The sequence below is a fragment of the Leucopleurus acutus genome (genome assembly GCF_964270905.1).
Source record: "Leucopleurus acutus genome assembly, chromosome: 10".
NCBI lineage: Eukaryota > Metazoa > Chordata > Mammalia > Artiodactyla > Delphinidae > Leucopleurus > Leucopleurus acutus.
The window spans coordinates 65070850-65090589 of record NC_139153.1 but is presented as its reverse complement, the minus strand read 5'-3'; the positions used below and the strand labels follow the sequence as shown (position 1 = coordinate 65090589).

The following is a 19740-nucleotide window of genomic DNA, read 5'->3' as shown; positions in this document are numbered from 1 at the left end:
AGGTCCCAGAGCGTGCCTGGGGTCTACACCACAACCCAAACAAAGTCCTTCCCTGAACACATTGGTCCCCAAGTGCAGAGAGAGGCAAAGGATTCCATCTCCCCACTCTCGGCAGTGCTTGTCTTTCACCATTGTCGACTAAATTGCACAACTTAAAAGTTGAGAGTTATGTTTTATTCATCAGACATTCTTAGGACTTCAAGCCCGGGAGAGAGCCTCTCAGAGAACACTGAGAAAACGGTTCCCAAGGGGAAGAGGGGCAGTCAGGATATATAGGAGTTTTTGCAATAACACCAGGTAGTTGGAACAAAAGATAACTGTCAATAAAAGAAAACCAGATAACTCAAGTTAAGGAATTTAGTACTTTTCTATGTATGGGAAGACGCAAGAGTCTGTACTCACTTAAACCATTCTTTCACATGCACCTCAGCTATCTGGGGCCAGAATCCTCTGTTTTCTCATCCAGTTTCCTCAAGCTGCACTGTGGGAAGTGGCTGCTAGATGGCGGGCATCCCTTGTTTCCTTCTTGAGTTCCCTCAGGGCTCATCACTAGGGGTGACTGTAACGTGGTGGCTAGATCCCTAGTTTACTGATATGGCAGGCAATATTTTCTTACCATTAAGTAATTCATCCATTAAATCAACATGACTTTATCGAGTGCCTACCACGTGCCAGGGACTGTGCAAGGGGAGGAGGATTCAGAGGTAAACACCACTTGCTCTTACAGACGAGAAGGACTGAGCAAGGTGGGAAATAAAAAAGGAAAACAAAAACAAAAAGCCCAAAACCCTCAGACCTCCCCAACATGGCAGCCTTGGAGGCTGATTCTGACCTCCTCATCATGGCCCGCCCATACGGCTGTTCAGACCTTCTCAACATGGCGATTAAGAACGACCTTCTCAACATGGCGCGGGCCCCGCCTGCTCCGCCGCGGGCCCCGCCTGCTCCGCCGCGGCCGTCGGCGGGAACAGTTCCGGGTCCGGTGTGCGCCGGGGGCAGGCGGGGGTTGGCGTCCTGGCCATGGCCGGCCTCTCGGACCTGGAGCTGCGGCGGGAGCTGCAGGCCCTGGGCTTCCAGCCAGGACCCATCACCGACACCACCCGGAACGTCTACCGCAACAAGCTGCGCCGCCTGCGGGGCGAGGTCCGGCAGCGCGGCGAGGAGCGGCTGCGGGAGGAGGCCCGGGCAAGGGGCGAGGAGCGGCTGCGGGAGGAGGCCCGGGCAAGGGGCGAGGAGCGGCTGCGGGAGGAGGCCCGGGCAAGGGGCGAGGAGCGGCTGCGGGAGGAGGCCCGGCTGCGCGAGGAGGCTCCGCTTCGCGCCCGGCCCGCCGCGTCCTCCCTGCGGTCGGAGCCCTGGCTCTCCCCGCCGGCCTCGGGCCCGGCCTACGCGACCTCTGGGGCCTACGGCGACATCGGGGCCTCCGCCGCTTCCTGGTCCAGGAGCCGCGGCCTCGCCTACCCGCCCCGCCCCGCGCAGCTCAGACGCCGCGCCTCGGTCCGGGGCAGCTCCGAGGAGGACGAGGACTGCCGGCCATTCGACAGGGCCGTGCCGGGCCCCGGCCACGGAGTCCGTCGGTGGTGGGCCTCGTCCCCGGCCCCGGTGCGGCCGTCCTCCGCCCTCCTCGGTCCCGACCCGCGCCCGGGCCTGCGGGCGACGAGAGCGGGCCAGGCGGGCGCGGCGCGGGCCCGGCCCGAGATGGGGCGGCGGCTGGAGCGCTACCTCTCCCGGCTCCTGCTCTGGGCCAGCCTGGGGCTGCTGCTCGTCTTCCTGGGCATCCTCTGGGTGAAGATGGGCAAGCCCTCGGCGCCGCAGGAGGCGGAGGACAACAGTACGTCCCGGGCCGGCGCAGGGGAGGGCCTTGAGCGCGCGTGTGTCCACCAGGATAATCCGCCCCCCACACCCCTCCGCCCCGGTCCTCTCAGCACCAGGCTGAACACTCCCGGGCCTTGTCAGATGTCTCTGGCCGTCTTCTTCCTTCCAGACTTTGACTTTTTTTCCTCCAGTGATGGGAGGAGAGGGCTGGGATTCCTGCATCTGCAATAATTTCTGTCTTCATTTTGTCCTATTCTCATTTTCTGCCCTAGCCGTCCCTACTAATCTCCCTTTCAACCACGTGCTGGAAGCAATCTTTCTGTGGTCACTTTTATTCTCCCTCTCCAGAGAAGGCCCTCTGATACACCCCTCTAAAGGTCCACCCCCATTGCTTTTGAGTTCTTTCTTCCTTTTTGATTTCTTGCTCTTTCACACATTAGTGCCCGTTTGAAGGCACCCCAGGTATCACGGCTCACAGATAGGCTCTGGTTGGGGTCCCAACTTCGCAGCACTGAAAAGGCCACATACTCCACTTCTTTGGACCACAGGACCCTCATTTGTCAAAGGATTATACTAGCCCTGCCTCTGAGACAGGTGTGGAAGAGCCTTTTAAGAGTTTAAACTGATGTAAATGATGGCATTTATCACTGCAGCACCTTCTTGGGGTGTGTTAAAAGAGAGGGTCCCGTGACTCAAGGATGTTCCCAGCCATGCTTCTGTCCACAGATAGTTCCGTGATAAGACATACCAACAAGAAGTCTGCAGGATACAGTATGTTAACGAATAGTTAAGGGTTCGTGTTTCCTAAAAGGAAAATTTGCTTCTTCCATAATTCTGGGCTCTAGGCTAATAGGAAACAGCACAAAGACCATTTCTTTATAAATTTAAGTATAAAATGACTGTAGTTCACTGACTTTTAATATTCTTTGCAAAGAATGATTGTGATTAATACTATTCCCAGCCTCTAGCCCAGGCCACGTCTTTCCACGCCTAGCAGGAACAGCCAAAATGCAGGGAAAGGCTAAATTATGTCTTAGCTGTTGCAGCAGATGGATATTTGGGTGTATAAACAAGTCTGTGGGCACGAGGATCCCAGGCTCGTGCACACACCCAAATAATTTCTTGAGTATGAGAGCAGTTTAATCCACCTGCTAGAGAAATTAGGCAGTCCCAGGAGTGTCATGGTACCGTACTGGTACTAACTATAACTATTTACATTGGTGACATCAAAAAACGGTATACTGTCGTATTCACTGCTGAGATGCTTTAAGACAATAGCTCCTGGATAGATACTGGGATTTACCTGGAATTCCCCTCCCATAATAGTATTAATCCCTGTTTAACATAACGTGTACAATTTATAAAACCATCATATGTGTTGTCTTGTTTGAGACTAAGTCTGAGTTAAGCAAGGAAGGCTTTAGTGACACCATGTTATGATGAAGAAACAGGTTCAGAGTGGTTAAGTGAATAGTTACCTACTATCCTGAGGCTAATCATTTTCCCCTGGGATTAGAACACAGCTGTACTAATCCCTAATCCAAGACTGAGAATCCCTTACGTTTTTTACTGTCCACATTTTTAAAATGCCTCATTTAGATGACATCTTTCTAATCCCCCCCTTATGTTGGTAATGTTTTACTTACCCTGAATTTTGAGAGTGATCCCTTTTTGTACCCTTTCCCACAACCCGCACTTTTAATTTCCTCTGTTTCTTTTCTTGGTCTCAGTGAAATTATTGCCAGTGGACTGTGAGACAAAAACAGATGAGGTGAGTTTGAGTTTCTCTAGCTTTTGTTCTTCCTCCCAAGGATGTTGGCCTCTATCAGGAGGTAAACTTGCCCACAAAAAGATGATAATAGGATCGCTGTCAGGAGTGCTTCCTGTAATGTATCAGAGTCATATAGTGTTCCCTGATGTATGTGTTAGACTCAACTGTGGCAGTGAAGGAGTACTTGAAACAGAATTGACCTTCCAAGATCCAACCCCCGGCTTGTTACGGGAACTCTCCCATCAATCGCAGCATTAAGGACTTTAATCTTCTGCCTAAGTCGATCTGGGGGGATGCAGTAGGTTGTGGTCGAGGGACCTCACAAGCTCCCCTCGCTTCAGGAGGAAGGGCTGGCAGCTTTTTAAGCATCAGGAGGCCAGGTTCTCAATTCCACATTCTCCAGTTGTACGTCTGTGGCTCTGAAAATGCTGTTCTGATTTGAAAGGTCATCAGGGAGTTGTTTTAAACACATCTGAAGTGGAGTTAGCCCTCTTAGTCTATAGATTTGTTTTATGAAGCTTTAATGTTCCCTACAAATAATATTTGGGGAAGGTGAGCAGCCCCATCCATTTACGAGTCATGAAAGCAGCATTACCGAGGAGCTGGGGTGCTCCGGTACAGGTGGTAGTCTGGGGAAGATACCAGGCAGTACATTTTCAGGTCATAAATCCTGCCAGGAGGAGCCTCGTGCTGCCGGAGGGCATGCCTTAGTAGTCTAATTATTAAGTGTGCAACGCCTGGCCTCCCTGAGCCCTGAGTGCACATCTCTGGCAGCCTGGGGGCTGGGAAAGTAACCACCCACTGTCATTTCCAGGCCCCTGCGTTGACTCTCTTACCTGTGTTAACGAAGGGGCATCCTGACGCAGACAACCGGTTCTATTTCCCTTTGGCTTCTGCTGTGTCATTTGGGGGGTGTTTTTATTACACGTATTTATTGCTTTCATCCACCAGATGTCTTTGCTTCCCTATTGTTTTGTAAAAACAGACTCATAATAATTATGATCTGCCTTCTATCATAAAAACTGCAGTTGATGATTGAAGGAAGTGGCCCAGAAAATGGCCAGAAGGGGAAACTAGAATTTTGAAGACTGAAAACAAAAACAGGGACCAAAAATACTTTTTCTGTAAGACTTCTCTGGTGATGTTAGTTTCATTTGTCTTTTATTTAGAAACGGGTTCCCTGGTTTCTGTCTCTTGGTCCTTCACACCTCTGAGTGTATCAGGCCCAAGACGGAATGACATATGAGATAAGCTCCGGGGTGCTCCTCTGCGCTGGACGCACCCGGCCCCACCTGAGTGGGCCAGTCGGGCACCATCCAGGTCCTCGCTAAAGACTTGCTCAGCGAGCACAGACAGGCAGGGCCTGCGCCACGACATCACGGGCTCCCTTCGGTTGCAGTGTTGGGCTCTGTTGAGCTGAGATTTTATGGGGTACCCTTGGCCTTCGTGGTGGGTGGACACAGGAACAGGCGGGTTGGGAGGTGCTTCTCAGCTTGGGTGAGTTTCTTGCTGAGTCTCATTCCTCGTGTGGCTCAAGCTCACCCAGAACCCAGAGGGGCATTTGGGTTTCAGATACACGTATTCTTTCCCTTCTCAGCTGACTGTGACTCTGTTTTTCTTTCTGCCTTTGTCCTGCTGAAACCCTGGGGATGGGCTGGGAGTGGGTGTGTTGTCTTAATCAGGCTGTCTCGTTGTCTGGTACCTTCTGTCCTTTAGGTGATATCAGCCCTGCTTTGCCTAAATGTCTGTGAGTTTGGAACAGTATTAATTGCTACTGCTTTTTTTTTTTTTTCCTGGTTGCAACAATAATAGATATTTAGAAAATTTGGAAAATGTGACAAAAATCGCTCGTGATTCTGAGACCTAGAGATAATTACCATTAACGTTTTGGGAGCATTTCCTTCTCACCTTATCTCTCTGTGTATGTGTGTCTGTAGAATTGGGATCTCTGTATTTAGTTACATTTGACACTTATTTATCAACTCTTCCCATATTGTTAAATAGCATTTAAAAAGTAGTTGGGGTTTCTCACTCTACTAGGAGGCACGTCAGTTGTTTCTGGACATTTATAGTCATGTGCATAAATCTTGGTCGCATCATTTCATACCTTGTAAAGGCATGAGGGTCCTTAGGCCATGCGAAGGGACAAATATTGGCCTCTGAGACTGTTAGAAACCAAATTAGATCAGGGCAAGAAATGAGCCCCGAGAAGGAAAACGACCTTGGTTCCTTCTGTAGCTGCAGAGCCGGGTCCAGAACCCAGACCTTCGACTTCCAGTGCAGGTCTCTGCCCAGTGACAACCCAGAAGAGGCCTGGAGTTCGAGGGGTGGGGGCTTGGAGTCGACTGGCCACACTCCAAGTGGCTCCACCATCTACTATGAACTGTGGGTTCTTGGTGGCCCACTTAAGGTCTATAAACCTTGGACCCCTCGCCTGAGAAATTGGGGTACAGTGAGGAGTGCAGCGAGGACGCAGTGCTCCCTCACATGTAGACCACTCAGCATGGCACCCGGTCTGTCGTCCACTCTCAAGGAAGAGCGGTCTTTTTTAAATGTTCCAAATCCAGTAAGTCTAGCAAAAGGGTGTCCCCACTGTTACAGGTGCTGAAGGAGTAAATGTGCAGATATTCTGATTTTCTCAGACAGGTGACATTTATTTTCTCCCTACAGTTGCAAGATTGCTCGAAATTTTCCATTTCCAGGGAAACGCAGTCTAAGATTAAACATTTGCATCAGATAATCCACAAAGTAGACCATCCACAGGCAGATCGTAGACCCTTGGCTCTCCAGAAACGGACAGGAATGGCCCACGGGGGAGACCAGACTGCACCGTGCAGCGTTTGCTCTTCCCTCTGAGGAGGCTGGGCTCCTGCATTTCCCCACAACCACACCGCCCCTGCTCCACGGCCCCACCGATGGCCTTTATTCCAACGGGGACCACGGGGCAGAGGCCCAGGAGCCTCCAGGATGGTGGACCCTTAGTTACTGTGTCTGCTGTCCCTCTGCCTCTGCTTTTATGGTGCTCTTTTCAGTCAGTTAACCCAGTATTTATCGGCCCTATCCCTGGGCCCACCCCTTTGCAGAATTTGTTGTCATTGTTGTTTTAAAGTATGAGGTGTACCTTGCTGTTGAGTCCTTGACGGTGTAGCTGAACAGGTAAAATCAGACAGACAGGCCCCCCTCACCCACCCCTCCTTGCTGACTGCTTGTCCCGTGCCCTTCCAGTTCTGTCAGGCCAAGCAGAAGGCGGCCTTGCTGGAGGTGCTGCACGAGCTGTACAACTTCCTGGCCATCCAAGCGGGTGAGTAGGTCTCCCGAGGCCCAAGACTCCCCATGAGCGGGTTGTGGGCTGAGATGCCGTGTCATCTCCCAGAAGACACGCTCAGAAGCCCAGTCTCCCCTTCCCCGCCTCCCCACAGACGCATCTTGTTTAAGCCTTGCATCTGGGCAAAACGCATAGGTTCCTGAAGGATCCCAGGGGTTCTGGCACGTGCATAGGCCTTTTAGCAGATGTGCCCCCTTCTCTGGGATGCCCCCCACCTAATGTTCTGGGGGTCCGTGTTGCACTGGAAGGGCCCAGGCCTCAGGTATTCTCAGAGTCTGGGTCCCCCAACCTGGAGGGCCTCCCTGTACCAGGTGGTCGGCCCAGCTCGGTGCAGAGGCCTCTGCAGATGGAGCGGTCTGAGCGGTGGGCCAAGCACCTTCAGGCCCGGCCCGCCCTCCTGGGCCCTAGTGTCCCATGTCCCCATCTGGCTGTGGGACACTGGACAAGTCCCTGACATCTCAGGGCCTCAGTCTCCCCATCTGACTGAATGATCTTGGGTCTGTCTTTTCTTAACCAAATGAAAGCCAAGTGCTGTTCTCTAGATGGCCCCCTGAAATCTCCTCCATCCAGAAGGCTCCCCCACTGGTTTCTTTGGTAAACATGTTCCTTGAGGCCAGAGATGGCACCTGCATTATACTGTGTCCTGCCCGACACCTGGCATCCAGGAGGCTCTCCAAATCACGGATGACGTGGGTGACGGCTCAGGGCTTGTGCCTGTGTTAAGTGTACTCGACTCGAGAACCAGACGTCAGTCTGTGGGAGGTTCAAGGGGCGCCTCTCACCTGTAGGGCCAACCCTTGTCTAAGGCTGTCGCCGGGAAGTCAAGGTTGGGTGGACTTGTACTGGGCCCTCAGTCCTCAGGGCCAGTCTTGTGGGCCTCAGCTCTGCCGCCTCCTCCCTCCTGACTGCTGGGAGACTGGGGTGGTCAGGGAGGCTTCTGTGAGCTCCTCGGAGGAGAGGTAGGAGTTGGGGCTCAAAGCATCACGGTCATCTGTCGCCCAGGTGCTTGGCATATAAATTCTGGCCTGAGGGGGTGTTTGAAACCTTTGTGACTCAGTTGTGGTCCAAGGTCCAGCAACATCAGTGTCACCTGAGAGCTTACTGGAAATGCAGAATCTTGGTCCCGTCTCAAACCTATTGAATCAAAGTCTGAATTTTACTAAGTCCCCCAGGATATAAAGTCGAGAAGCTCTGCTCTTAAACCGTGGATCCTAGTAGACAGTTCTCCTCCATCCCACCCTCCTTGTGTGGTCCTGGCTCATGCCATCAAGGGGCCTAGTACCCACCGTCTTCCCACAAACCAGGCAGGGGCAGCCCTGAGGGTACACGTCTCAGTGAGACAGGCCGAAGGGCCGTGCAGGCTCTGTACTCAGCCATACTCCCTCCCCCCACCTCCTGCTGGAGGTCAGCTATGGACAGGGCACTGGCTGGCCTTTGCAGGACACAAGGCGACTCAGCCCAGAATCCTGCCCACAGGCTGCCTGTGGTCTAGTAGAAGAGATAGGCTACCTACCCCCCTGACCACTGAGTGGTATAAAATGCCATTGGATGAGAACCAAGAGGCCAGAACTTCTGGGAGGCACAATGCCTTTTAGCTAGAGTAGTCAGGAAAGCGTCACAGGGGAGGTGGCATCTGTGCCAGGCCTTGAAGCCCGGGTGGGATTAGTTACGTATTTGTGGGGGAAAGGTGGAGCCAGAGAGGCAAGAAATTATAGGGTCAGAGATGGAAGCAGCTTCACGAGGAAGGAGAAACAGAGGGAATGGAGTTTGGAAAGGCCAGTTGAGTCCCACCCTGGCTGGCCATGCTTGCCAGGCCACTGGGAGTCCCTTCTGAAGGCAGTGAGGGCCGGGAAGGCTTCGAGCAGGGGAGTGATGGACAGAGAGCCAGGTGCCAGGGAGGCAAATGTGGCAGCAGTTTGAGTGGAGCGGTGTCAATTTAAGCAGAATCATTTTAAAGCTTTGTTGACCAAACATGGATGAGAAAGGGGAGAGGAGGAAACCAGGAGACCTTGGCAGTGGTCCTGGAAGGCCTAAGCAGGGCAGGGTGATCTGGGTGGGGCAGGAGCACGGGAGAAGCCAGCTGATTCTCAGGGGACCCAGAAGGACGAGATCAACTTTGAAATAGGAGGATTTGGCTGTGTTAGGGGGTGAGGGGCAGGCTTCAGTTCATTCTCAAGATTTTTTTTAATATTATCTTCAGCCACTCCCTCCCCAGCACACGCACAGACTGGCCATCGCAGCCCCCAGGCTATGCCAGGTCAAGGGCAGTCAGGCCGTGTATGGGGGTGAAGGATCTTGTACGGCCCCAGCCCTGCACTGTCCCTGCTTCCAAGGGGTCTAGTGGTGAAGCAGCACCTGTTGGGGGAGCCACCGTGGGTAATCAAGAGCCGAGGGCTGTGGCAGGGCCCCAAGTCCAGCCGATTTGGCTAAACAAGAGGCCCCTAGGGCTGGGGGCTTTTCAGAGGGGCTGGGCCTTGGGCCAGGCCTGGGAGCCTGGGCAGTACTAAGGGGGAGGCTCCCAGCTCCATCCTAGGTGGGAGCCAGCCACCCAGGGTGCTCAGAAGAGAGCTTTGGAGCACCATATCGGGGCCCCAGCACACAGACACCCCTTCTTCCACAGAGCATTTTGGACATCCCTCCCTAGGGCCCCTCAAAACCTGGCATTCTAGGTCACCTGCCTGTGTCATGGGTCAAAATCCCTGCAATGCAACAGCCTCCCTGCCTTTCTTTTTTCCCAGGCTGCGTTTATTTATAGTGCCATCCCAGTGCCTTCCGAAGCTGCCTGTCTGATCCTTTTAGGGATCAGTTGCAAACAGACCTTGGTATTGGGCAGCTTTTTAGTCATTTAATGCAAATCGCTGCACTGCTTTGCAGGTCAGGTTTTAATGATCTGGAATCGATCCAAGCTAAGTGGCTTTTGATCTTGCTGCAGAGTGAAGATGCCCCACAGAAGCTGGAGCCGCCGGGCCACATGTTCCACATCAGAGCTGATGGCTTGATTTTTTGCTGCAGTTTTTAGTTGGTTTCAGGGTAAATCTTTTTCACCTCTTCTTTGTACTTGAATGTGTGTTTTTTCCCTCCTAGGTAATTTTGAATGTGGAAATCCAGAGAAGCTAAAAAGCAAATGCATTCCTGTAATGGAAGCCCAGGAATATATAGCAGTAAGTAGGCTGCAGTGCGCTCCGTTCCCGGGAGGTCCTGGTGCTTTTGTATTGATCCCTCAAGCCCTGCGGGGTTTTTTTTCCCTTTTTGTTTTGTGTTTGCTTTCCCTTTTTTTTAAAAAAAAAAATTGTTTTAACTCAGTTAACTGAGTGTTAGGCTACCTTAAGTTAAGGCAATGATGGGGTGACTGAGCCCAAGGTGAGCGGTGAGCCAGAGCCAGGCCTGCTGCAGCTCGTTCCTGACCTGCTGCTCCCTGACCAGCGGTGTGGGCTGCTGCCGCTGCCCCTTCTTTAAGTGGCCCTGTGACTTGCCCTTCCTTTGACTCATTTTTCCCCCCTTCTCAGCAGCCTTAAGACATTTAACCTGTCATTCTCTCCCCTCAGGATTACCGTCTGGGTTGCTCTGAGTCCATTTGATTTTCGGTGTGGCCTCAGGATGACAGAATTACAGATTTTTGGAACTGGCAGAAACCTAAGGGGTCACCTCGTCCAATTTTCATTGCACAGATGAGGAACCTGGGGCCTAGAGAGGGGAGGGACTTGCCCAAGGCCACACAGCCGGGACTGGCTGCAGGGCCCCCACCCCGACACTCTTTCATCTCACTGCAGATGAGCTGCCAGCTCTCTGGCCTGGTGCTTCAGTCCTTGAGAAAATTACATGCTTCTGCTGTCTCAGACCTGCATTGTTTTCCTGTGTGTGCTTCCGCATCACCTCCTCTGGTTATAGCCTCTTCCCTGGTATCATCAGCTACAGACTTCCTTCCTGCCAGCTTGCTGGGCATTTAGCAGAACAGGGCTTTGGGGCAGGTGGAGGACATGGAGAGGGCTTCCTTAATCTAGCAGCAGAATAATACCGCTCCAACTGCTCCGCCCAGATGGAGGACTAATCTCCCGCCCCCTCCCACAGAATGTGACCGGCAGCTCCTCTGCCAAGTTTGAAGCCGCACTGACCTGGATACTGAACAGTAACAAGGACGTGGGCATCTGGTGAGTGTGGGTGGGGCGTCCGGAAGCACCTGAGGCCCTGTCATCGCCCATCAAGGTGTCTCAGGCCGGGAGGTAGAGGGCAGGTCTCCCAGCCAAGTCATCTTGGGCCAGGCCTGAAGCCGGGCAGCGGAAGGAGAGGCATTAGGAATGCAGTGTAAGGAGCAGTTTCAAAATGAGACAAAAATCCAGGTGTCAGGGTGATCGCCTGGCAGTCCAGCTAAACCTGTTTCAGGTAACTCAGTCTGTGCCCCCTTCCTTCACGGGCCCCGCACAGCTTGCTGGAGATGGCATTTTTTTGCACTTCCTTTCCTTGGTGCTAGTTTTCATTTGTAGATGAAATGATTCTGAATGTTGGTTTCACTCAGTATGGAAATTGCAAAAGGAAAGACTGGGTTTTATTCCAGCTGGGCAGTTCCACCTGTTTCTGTTTCTGGTGAGCACAGTTAGCAGAGACAGCGTGCCCTTCACCCTCCTGAAAGGCCCTGTCTGGCTGCTCGGCCCAGGGGTGGGTGGGCACCAGCCACTGCCTGATACCTGAGTCCCCTGCTGGAGAGACACTCGCTTCATCGCCCCCTCCCACCCTTCAGGGTTTGTCGGGGTCTCTGTTCAGGTTACAGCTGCTGATGTTAAAGCACACTCTAGGGTTTTGTCCTCTTCCTCTCTATCTGCCCAAATTACTGATTCCATCAGCAGTGCATCCAGCAGAAGCCCCTCGGGCAGCTCAGCCTAAAACTTGGTAACTGGATGCGTGGCACGATTTAAATTCTTTGGCTTAAAAAAAAAAAATGAAGTTTCCCTGAGTGGCTGAGCGATTTTCCTGTGTGTTGGAAAGGCAGAAAACACGGGTTTTATCCTTGGCAGCGTGCACTGAAGCTGCTAACGCAGAGGAATGATGACACTGCCTTTTCACATTGAGGAGGGTGGCCTGTGGGGAGCTGAGCCTGGCTCCCACGACCAGTGTTAGAAGTGGGTCGTGAGACTTTGCTGTACAGCAGAAATTAACACAACGTTGTAAATCAACTATACTTCAATTTAAAAAAAAAAAAAGTGGGTCATGAGGAATCCGGACAGTTTGGGCACCAGCCACTCGGCTGTGCAATCCAGACCAGGAGCTTGTTGCCTCGCCGGCAGAAGGTGGAGTGTCGGCAGCGTCCCCGCGCGTCCTGACACCTCCTCTCTGGGGCTGGGGTCTGGCCTCCAGGAGCCTGGCGGTGTTCGTGCTCCTGGGTCTCGCGGCACCCCATGGTCTCTGCACGTAAACAGCTTATGTGCCTCCTCATCACCGAGGAGAGGCACCCCCTCCCAGACTCTGTTTCCGTTCTTGCCGTGCTGCACAAAGCCGGTGATTCCGTAAACATTTCCATTTCTCTGTGCTGGGAGGGGGGCATCCAGTTTACACTTTAATCTTCCGCCCAACAGAGGGAGGCGTCACTTCAGCGGCAGGGGTTCAAGCCTGCTGCTGTCTTTAAAGTTTTATTCTTTCTAAGTAGCTAACGTGGGAAATTTCTGGAAAGAGTGCAACCAGGATAGCGAGTCCTTTTTATAAGCAAGTGGAGACCTCAAAGCCCCGCCTTCCTCCTCCTCCTGCTGATAGTGAGGCTTATACGGCGGCTCCTCAGAGCTGTTGAACGTGTTTGCAGCCCTGTGTCCTGTTTCAGGTTGAAAGGGGAAGACCCGTCCGAGCTGGTGACCACGGTGGACAAGGTGGTCTGCCTGGAGTCCGCACGCCCCCGCATGGGTGTCGGCTGCCGCCTGAGCCGCGCCCTGCTCACGGCCGTCACCAATGTGCTCATTTTCTTCTGGTGTAAGTCCCATCGCTGTGTCACCCTGCCCCTCCCACTGCGCCTCCCGGGAGCCCAGCTCAGCAACACTCTGGGCATGGGCGATGCGGTCTCTCGGAGTTCGTTTCTGTCTAGTGAACCTGAGGTCTGTCTAACGAAACTGAGGAGATGAACCAGTCAGCCTCTGCCCCGGGTCATCTTTCCCTTTGGAGACTGGGTGGCTGGAGCAGGAAGATAACTAGAAAACATCCTGGATTTGGGGCCGGGGGTCATCAGCATCCCCGAGAGGGTGCTGGCTTGGGCTGGAGGTGGGCATTGTCCTTTCTGGCACCCCAGACCGCAGGCCGCTCTGAGGGGGAGACCCAGCAGGAGCTTGGCCTAATTTTACTCCCTGAACAATGTAAGCACCTCCTCAGGAGCTACAGACGCCCAGTGAAAGCAGGCAGGCCCAGGGTGCTGAGCGGCAAAGCAGAGTCTCCCGACATGAGGGGCTGCCTTTGAGCAGAGGCCTCGGGGTGTCTCTGAAGGCCAAAGGCCGTGACACAGAAACCACCAGCTCTGCAGAGAGAGCTGGGTTACAAATCACAGGCCGTCTGGGCGTGCACACGGCTCCCTCCCCCACGCCGGCAGGCACAGACATCATTATCGGCAGCAGCATCTGGAATACAAAGGGCCCGGCATGTATATATGTATGAAACGCCGTGTTCTGGTTCACAAGGGAGGAGATGAAAGCCCAGAATGAGGTTGGGAGGAGCCGAGATCCAGACGGCTCGGGAGGCCTCTGTGGTGACAGCAGGTGGGAGGAAGATGATCACTTAATAGCCTGTCCTCCCTCTGCATTTCCCAGTCCTTCGTTTCCTGCTTGCTAGCCCTGGGTCTGACACACAGTAGGTACTCAAACCCCCTCAGCCTCCAGCGCAGTGACCTGCCCTGGTGAGACAGCCAGTGGGCGCCTGGCCGGGGAAGGTGGTGTGCACGATTAACAGTGCTGTGTTCCCTCCCAGGCTTGGCCTTTCTGTGGGGGCTCCTGATCCTCCTGAAATACCGGTGGCGGAAGTTGGAAGAGGAAGAGCAGGCCATGTATGAGATGGTGAAGAAGATTATAGGTGCGTGGCCCCCAGTGAAAGGGCTGCTGGCTCCTGCTAGAGGGTCCTCACCCTAAACAGTGCCCTCTGTCCTGCAGATGTGGTCCAGGACCACTACGTGGACTGGGAGCAGGACATGGAGCGCTACCCATACGTGGGCATCCTACACGTGCGTGACACCCTGATCCCGCCACAGAGCCGGTGAGACCCGGGTCGGACCCCACTGAGTGCCGCGGAAGGAGGCCCAGAGCCTCGAGTCAGTCATGTGGGGAGGGGGGCAGTTCAGCCCCAGGATCGCGGGAGGTGGGGCGCCATCCACACCTCTTGCTATCAGCTTATTGAGGCAGAGTGCAGACAAGAGGTACAGAAGCACGGTCCTGCTCCTCTGTAGCGATGGCGCTTTGGGGTGCAACCCTAGGACCCGACCTCTCCCCTCCCCGCGGGGCTTTGCAGGGAAGGACCTGATGGGTTTCCATGAATGGAAGTCCAGGCACAGAACATTAAGGGCTCTGATTCCATTGCTCTGTGATTCTCGTGGTCCTGCTCTCTGGATGTTGTTGGCTGGCTGGAGTTCCTGGTGGTCACAGGATGGTGGCCAGCAGCTAGCCGGAGCAACACCTGCCTTGCAACAACCAGCAGGGGAGAGATGGGCTACCTGTTGCTCTCATGAGCAAGGGAAAACATTCCCAGAAGCCACCGGGGACACACCTCTTTGAGGCTCCACTGGCCAGAATTGGTTACTTGTCTCTTCTTGAATCAGTCACTGGCAAGGAGGAAGAGATTGTTTTTCAAACATTTTTAACCATGGTGTACAGTCAGAAACACATCTTATCTAAGGTATCATGGTCTAGTTTCCATGCACAAAGGCACACTCACGTAGTTGGAAACATGGTTTCACAGCAGTGAATGGGGTCAGCTTCCAGGGTGCATGGCTCATGGGAGGGGCTGGCAGGCCGTTGTCATGCATGACTCCAGGACCACCTTCCAAATGGGCTGCGGATGCTGGATAGATCCCTGACAAAACCAGGAGTAGGGTAGAGTTGGGGGACAGAGTCCCAGGAGGCAGCCAGCAGGGCCCACTGCGGGGTCACCTCAGACTTTGCCACAGTCTCTGGCCAGATGCCGTCCTCTCCGGATGGTGCTAAGCGCTCACCCTTGCTGGGTGCTCTCTGTGAGCTGGGCACTGCTCTGAGCCCTGCACAGGTGCAACTCACTCACTCAGCATGGCCCTTGGAGGGAGTTCACTGAGGACACCATTTTACAGATGAGGACGCTGAAGCACAGGGAGGTTAAGACCCTGCTCAGAGACCCAGGGCTGGTGCCACTTCTGTGTTCCCAGGGCCAGGCTCTGTGGTCGAGGTCACCCCGTTCTGTCAACCCAAGAGGAGCTGGAAGAGTAGAGCATTTAAGGGCCCCTTTTAAACGTGAAAATGCTTAATAACTCTCATGCCCACCCCACCCCCGGGACAGTGGCAGGCAGGAAGCTTAGAGCAGACCAACCACGGTGTGGGGCTTGTGCTAGCTGTTGGTCCCCAGCATGAGTCTGGCACACAGCCCTCCCGCTCTCAGGGGAGGCCACTGGTAGATCCAGACTCCCCCCTAATTCCTGGACCCGCCAGAATTCTTCATCATGTGACCATGGGTAACGCCCTGTTTGAGCTGTAACAGATAATCCCACTGCCTTGCAGAGGGCTGTGTTGAAGAGAGGCCATCATTCATTCATTTTCTCAACAAATGTTTATTGAGCACCTACTGCATGCCACACTCTACTGGGTCATGCGGAGACAGGGAGAGGAAGAAGCAAAAATCCCTGCCCTGCTGGAGCATTGGTTCTGGGGAGAAAGACAGAAGACAAGAAGGAAGGAAGATGTGTTGCCACTAGGTAGTGGCATAAGTGCATAAGGAAGATGTGTTGCCACTAGGTAGTGGCAGGTCTTAAGGAAAGGGGAGCAGGGTGTCAGAGAGGTGGCCTCCCACCTCACCGAGGCAGCACGGAGCACTTGAGCCCTCATCAAAGGGCAGCACGCATGGTCATTTTAATAAGAGCAAGAAGTGGCACTGCAGCTTATCGGGGGCTTGAGCCACCACACCTCGGCTCCTGTGCATCAGCAGAGACTGCAGGCGGGCAGCTGCCCCACAGGGTCTGGACCCCTGTCCGTGAACCCAGGAGGCTCAGCCACCCGGTCAGTGTAGCCAAGCTCTCGACTCGTAAGGACCCATCAGCTCCTGTGGGCCCTGCGTGGGCATACTGCCCTGTGGATGAGGGCCCGCTTGTGGGAGGTTGGGGGAGATCTGAAGAGCTTGTCCAGGGAGGCATACGGGGGCGGCTTGTAATCACCTGGTAACAGGCGGCCTGGAAAGGGGGCTGGGGATGAGGCCGCGGCCCCCACACAGTGCCAATGCCCCCCCCTGAGGGACCCGGTGTGAGGGGCTCAACCCCCAGGACCTGTGTGGCCAGGGCCAGACCAGCCGGTGGGGGCTGCTGAACAGCCGTGGGGTTTGGTTGGCAGCAGGACCTCATCGCCCGGGAAGAAAGCCCCGCCACCCCCCTCTGCCTCCTGACACATGGGCCACCCTGGGAGTTCCCCTCCATTTGCGCACTCCCAGCGGAACCCCCTGCTTCCACACGTACCCATGTTCGCTCTGCACGTGTGGGCGCTGGGGAGTGGTCTGCAGTCAGACAGGAGGCCGGGGCTCACTGAAGTGTAGGTGTCAAGGCAGCCCTCCCCCACTGCCCTGGAATCTTGCTGTCTAGTTTGGAGGGGGAACGAGGAAATAGGGGGCTGTCCGAGGGGGTGCAAGGCCCCAGGGATCCGACAGAGCAGGAACTCTGGTGTCTGCGAAGGGGCCCTACCTGGTGGCTTAGGTTTCAAAAGCAGCTCCAGCGTGTTGGCCTCCCCGGTTGGATGCCTAGTTCATCCCCATCCCCTGAAGTGCTGTGGAGTCTGGACTCAACAGCCCAGTGGCCACTCTAATTAGCCCACATGAGGCATTAAAATGCAGCCTGCACTGGAGGGGGGTGCCGCCCGGCTGGGCTGTAGCAGTAATGGGTCCCAGCAAGAGTCTTCCCACTTGGACACCTGGGTGGGGGGAGGGGACTCCAGCCCCTTTCAGCTCACTTTAATTGAACGCTTTTGGAGCAGAGAATGTTGAGGAATCATTTCTCGGGGGCCCAGGAAATTTCTCTCCTCTGCAGGAGTCCAGTTAGTACCTGACCGCTCTTCTTCCCGCAGATAAATTCTGTGTGGGATCTTGGAGCTTTGTGCCCCCTTTTGTACAGAGGGCATCCAGAGACCAGCCTGCCTCTCTCAGCAGCGCTGGGCACAGCGGCCAAGGGCGCCGCCTGCCTGCTGAGCCTGCACCCCCATCCTTCGTTGCAGGAGACGCATGAAGCGGGTCTGGGACCGGGCCGTGGAGTTCCTGGCCTCCAACGAATCCCGGATCCAGACAGAGTCCCACCGCGTGGCCGGAGAAGACATGCTGGTGTGGAGATGGACTAAGCCCTCTTCCTTCTCTGACTCAGAGCGATAAACCCTGGGCGGGGCCTGTTCCCAATCAGCCTGTCCCCGGCCAGTCCCCTCCAGGGGCGTGAGAGGGCCACCATCCTGCTGGTGCTGAGTTCACACTTGCCTTGACTATCACCCTCCTCCTGACCCTGGTTCCAAAGGTGTCTCTGTGAGACTCTTCAGAGACGAGCTTTCAGAAGGAAAGCGTGGGCTTCCTCGAAAGGCCAGGGGAGAAGGCCAGGTGGGCAGCTGTCCTCTGTGTTGGTCCGATCCTCTCTGCCCCATTTTGCTGGCAGAAAGGGGAGAAGGGTTTTTCATGGAAAGATAAAAGCTCAGCAGCCATGAGCCCCTGCAGAGCAAGTGTGCAGCTGGGTGTGTGGAGCACGCGGCAGGGAGGTGGGCCCCGCGCCCGTGGGAGGTGGGTCGGGGTGGTGGCTGGGATGGCAGGGGTTGGGGAGCAGCTTGGTCATGTGCCTTCGGGGGGTGTTACGTGGGAGCTCAAGGGTGAGGGGAGAAAGCCTGTCCTTTAGCTGGATTGGGCCTCTTACCCCGGAGGGGTAAGGTGCTAGAAATTAGAACAAGTATTGTAGGAGAACTGTCTAGACACGCGGCCCCGGACATACGGGGCCTCAGGTCGGGAGCAGCTAGGGTTGCCCCAGGAGGAGCCTGGAGTCGGCGACGATGCGCCCCCCAGAGCGGAGAGGAGGGTCGAGCCGCCGCCAGCCCCCATCTGGGCGGCCCCACCGGAGGCGGCCTCTCCAGTCCAGGCCTGCAGCCACGGCGCATCACCGGATCGCGCTCCAGGACCTGGGGATCCTCGCACTTCCTATGGGCGAAGATTGCCTCGTTTACGGCGACCACGCCTCCGCACCCCACGCACTTTGGCGGGAACTTCAGCCAGTGGTTTCAGTATGCTGGGTGCGGCCGCATCTCCTCCCTCTGCCGGCCACCGGGAGCGACCCCGCTGCGCGGACCTTCGCCCGCCCGCCAGAGCCTCCCCAACAGGCGGCGCGACCTCCGGAAACCTACGCGGGGACCTTATTAGTTAAGGGCCGGGAGCCTCTCCATTAGAGCAGCATCTCCACAAGTTCTCGTCCGCGACGGGCGGGAGAGGGGGCGAGCCAAGGAGACGGAACAGCTGCCTCCAAAAGGCATGAAGCACCTCTCTCTGGTGTTATTGGTATTTTTTGTTTCCTTAATAAAGCGCCAGTCTCTCTCATTTGAGCAATACTCTCTCTCATTTCCTCTGATGTCTGGGTGATCCGCGGGGCCGGAATCCGAGCGCCGGCGCCGTGGCAACGCAACAGTCTCATAATCAGGCTCCAGCCAGAAGAAGAAACTGCAACAGGCTTCACTGTCAGGGCTGAAACTGTTGGATAAATAAACTATTTATTAAAAATGGATGTGTTTCTCGTCCGTGGTTCTTTTCCTCTTCCCTCAAAGCAATGTGTAAGGCGAGGCAACTTCCTGAGTCATTAAGCGCTGGCCCGGGAGAGGTCAGCTGGAAGAGGAGGTGGGAGCGGCCTCCCTGTGACGGGTTCTCGGGCAAACCACGTACCTCGGAGCCTTGGTTTCCACGTTTATAACACGGTGCGACGACCTACCCTGCAGGGTGAACTCGCAAGATGCACGCCTGGTTCCTGTGGGTGGCAAGGAGTGGGGGCTGATAGAGCCTTTTTCCTCCCGCCCCATTTCTGCCTTCCTCGAGGCCCCAGAGGCTCCTGGAGGTGCTCGGCACCAGCCCTGGGAGGGGGAGGAAGGAAGAGGCGGGTGAGGTTGGACGAGGCCTCTCGGCAGCTGACGGTGTCTCCTGGGAGGCAGGAGGTTGACATCGATGGCAGACTTGTCTCCTCTGGGCCGGTCACTGGGGAGAACAGCACAGTCCGGGGGACACGTGGGGGTCCCCCACCTGCAGTGGAGGCAGGGGTTTGCTGGCAGTGCTTTGGGGGTCCTGCCGCTCTCCACCAGCACTGCCTCTACCCTGGGGGCACAGCCGGCGAGCTGCTGGCATTGGGGGTCCGCACCCCTTGCGGCGGGGCCTCCGTTTTCTCAGCCTGGGAGGAAGGCTGCTCCACCACCCTGCCGGCCCGTCCACACAGGTCCTACTGGTACATGAGCGCCATCCTGCTGTCCTCCCATTAGCTGGAAACTCGGTGGGTAAATTGATAGTCAAGGACCCAGAAACACAACTCAGAAAAAAATGAGCCCATCTTTCCTTTTTCTGGTTTTCAGTACAAGATTTTCGCGCTGCCGTGTTTCATTTTAAGCTGAGAAGGGAGTTAACGCAAGGCTCTATTTCTGTGATGCTGTTT

General features: G+C 55.1%; 1 protein-coding gene across 2 annotated transcripts; it reads left to right on the top strand.

The window, feature by feature from the left end:
* The first annotated feature begins 915 nt into the window (after positions 1 to 915).
* Positions 916 to 17823, top strand: LEMD2 (LEM domain nuclear envelope protein 2). 2 transcript variants are annotated; one of them, XM_082848581.1, is made up of 9 exons: positions 916 to 1828; positions 3543 to 3583; positions 6809 to 6884; positions 9993 to 10069; positions 10977 to 11056; positions 12715 to 12860; positions 13842 to 13943; positions 14021 to 14123; positions 17303 to 17823. In XM_082848581.1, the coding sequence occupies exons 1-9, from the start codon at positions 1021 to 1023 to the stop codon at positions 17451 to 17453; spliced, it is 1584 nt and encodes a 527-aa protein (XP_082704707.1). In that variant the 5' UTR covers positions 916 to 1020; the 3' UTR covers positions 17454 to 17823. The 2 variants fall into 2 exon arrangements, with proteins under 2 accessions (XP_082704707.1, XP_082704708.1); XM_082848582.1 differs by lacking the exon at positions 17303 to 17823 and adding an exon at positions 17156 to 17168.
* The last annotated feature ends 1917 nt before the right edge of the window (positions 17824 to 19740 follow it).

Coding starts and splice junctions, on each gene's coding strand:
- LEMD2 (XM_082848581.1), top strand. CDS start 1,021: ATGGCCGGCCTCTCGGACCTGGAGCTGCGGCGGGAGCTGCAGGCCCTG. Junction 1,829..3,542: donor GCAGGAGGCGGAGGACAACA/GTACGTCCCGGG, acceptor TCTTGGTCTCAG/TGAAATTATTGCCAGTGGAC. Junction 13,944..14,020: donor GATGGTGAAGAAGATTATAG/GTGCGTGGCCCC, acceptor TCTGTCCTGCAG/ATGTGGTCCAGGACCACTAC.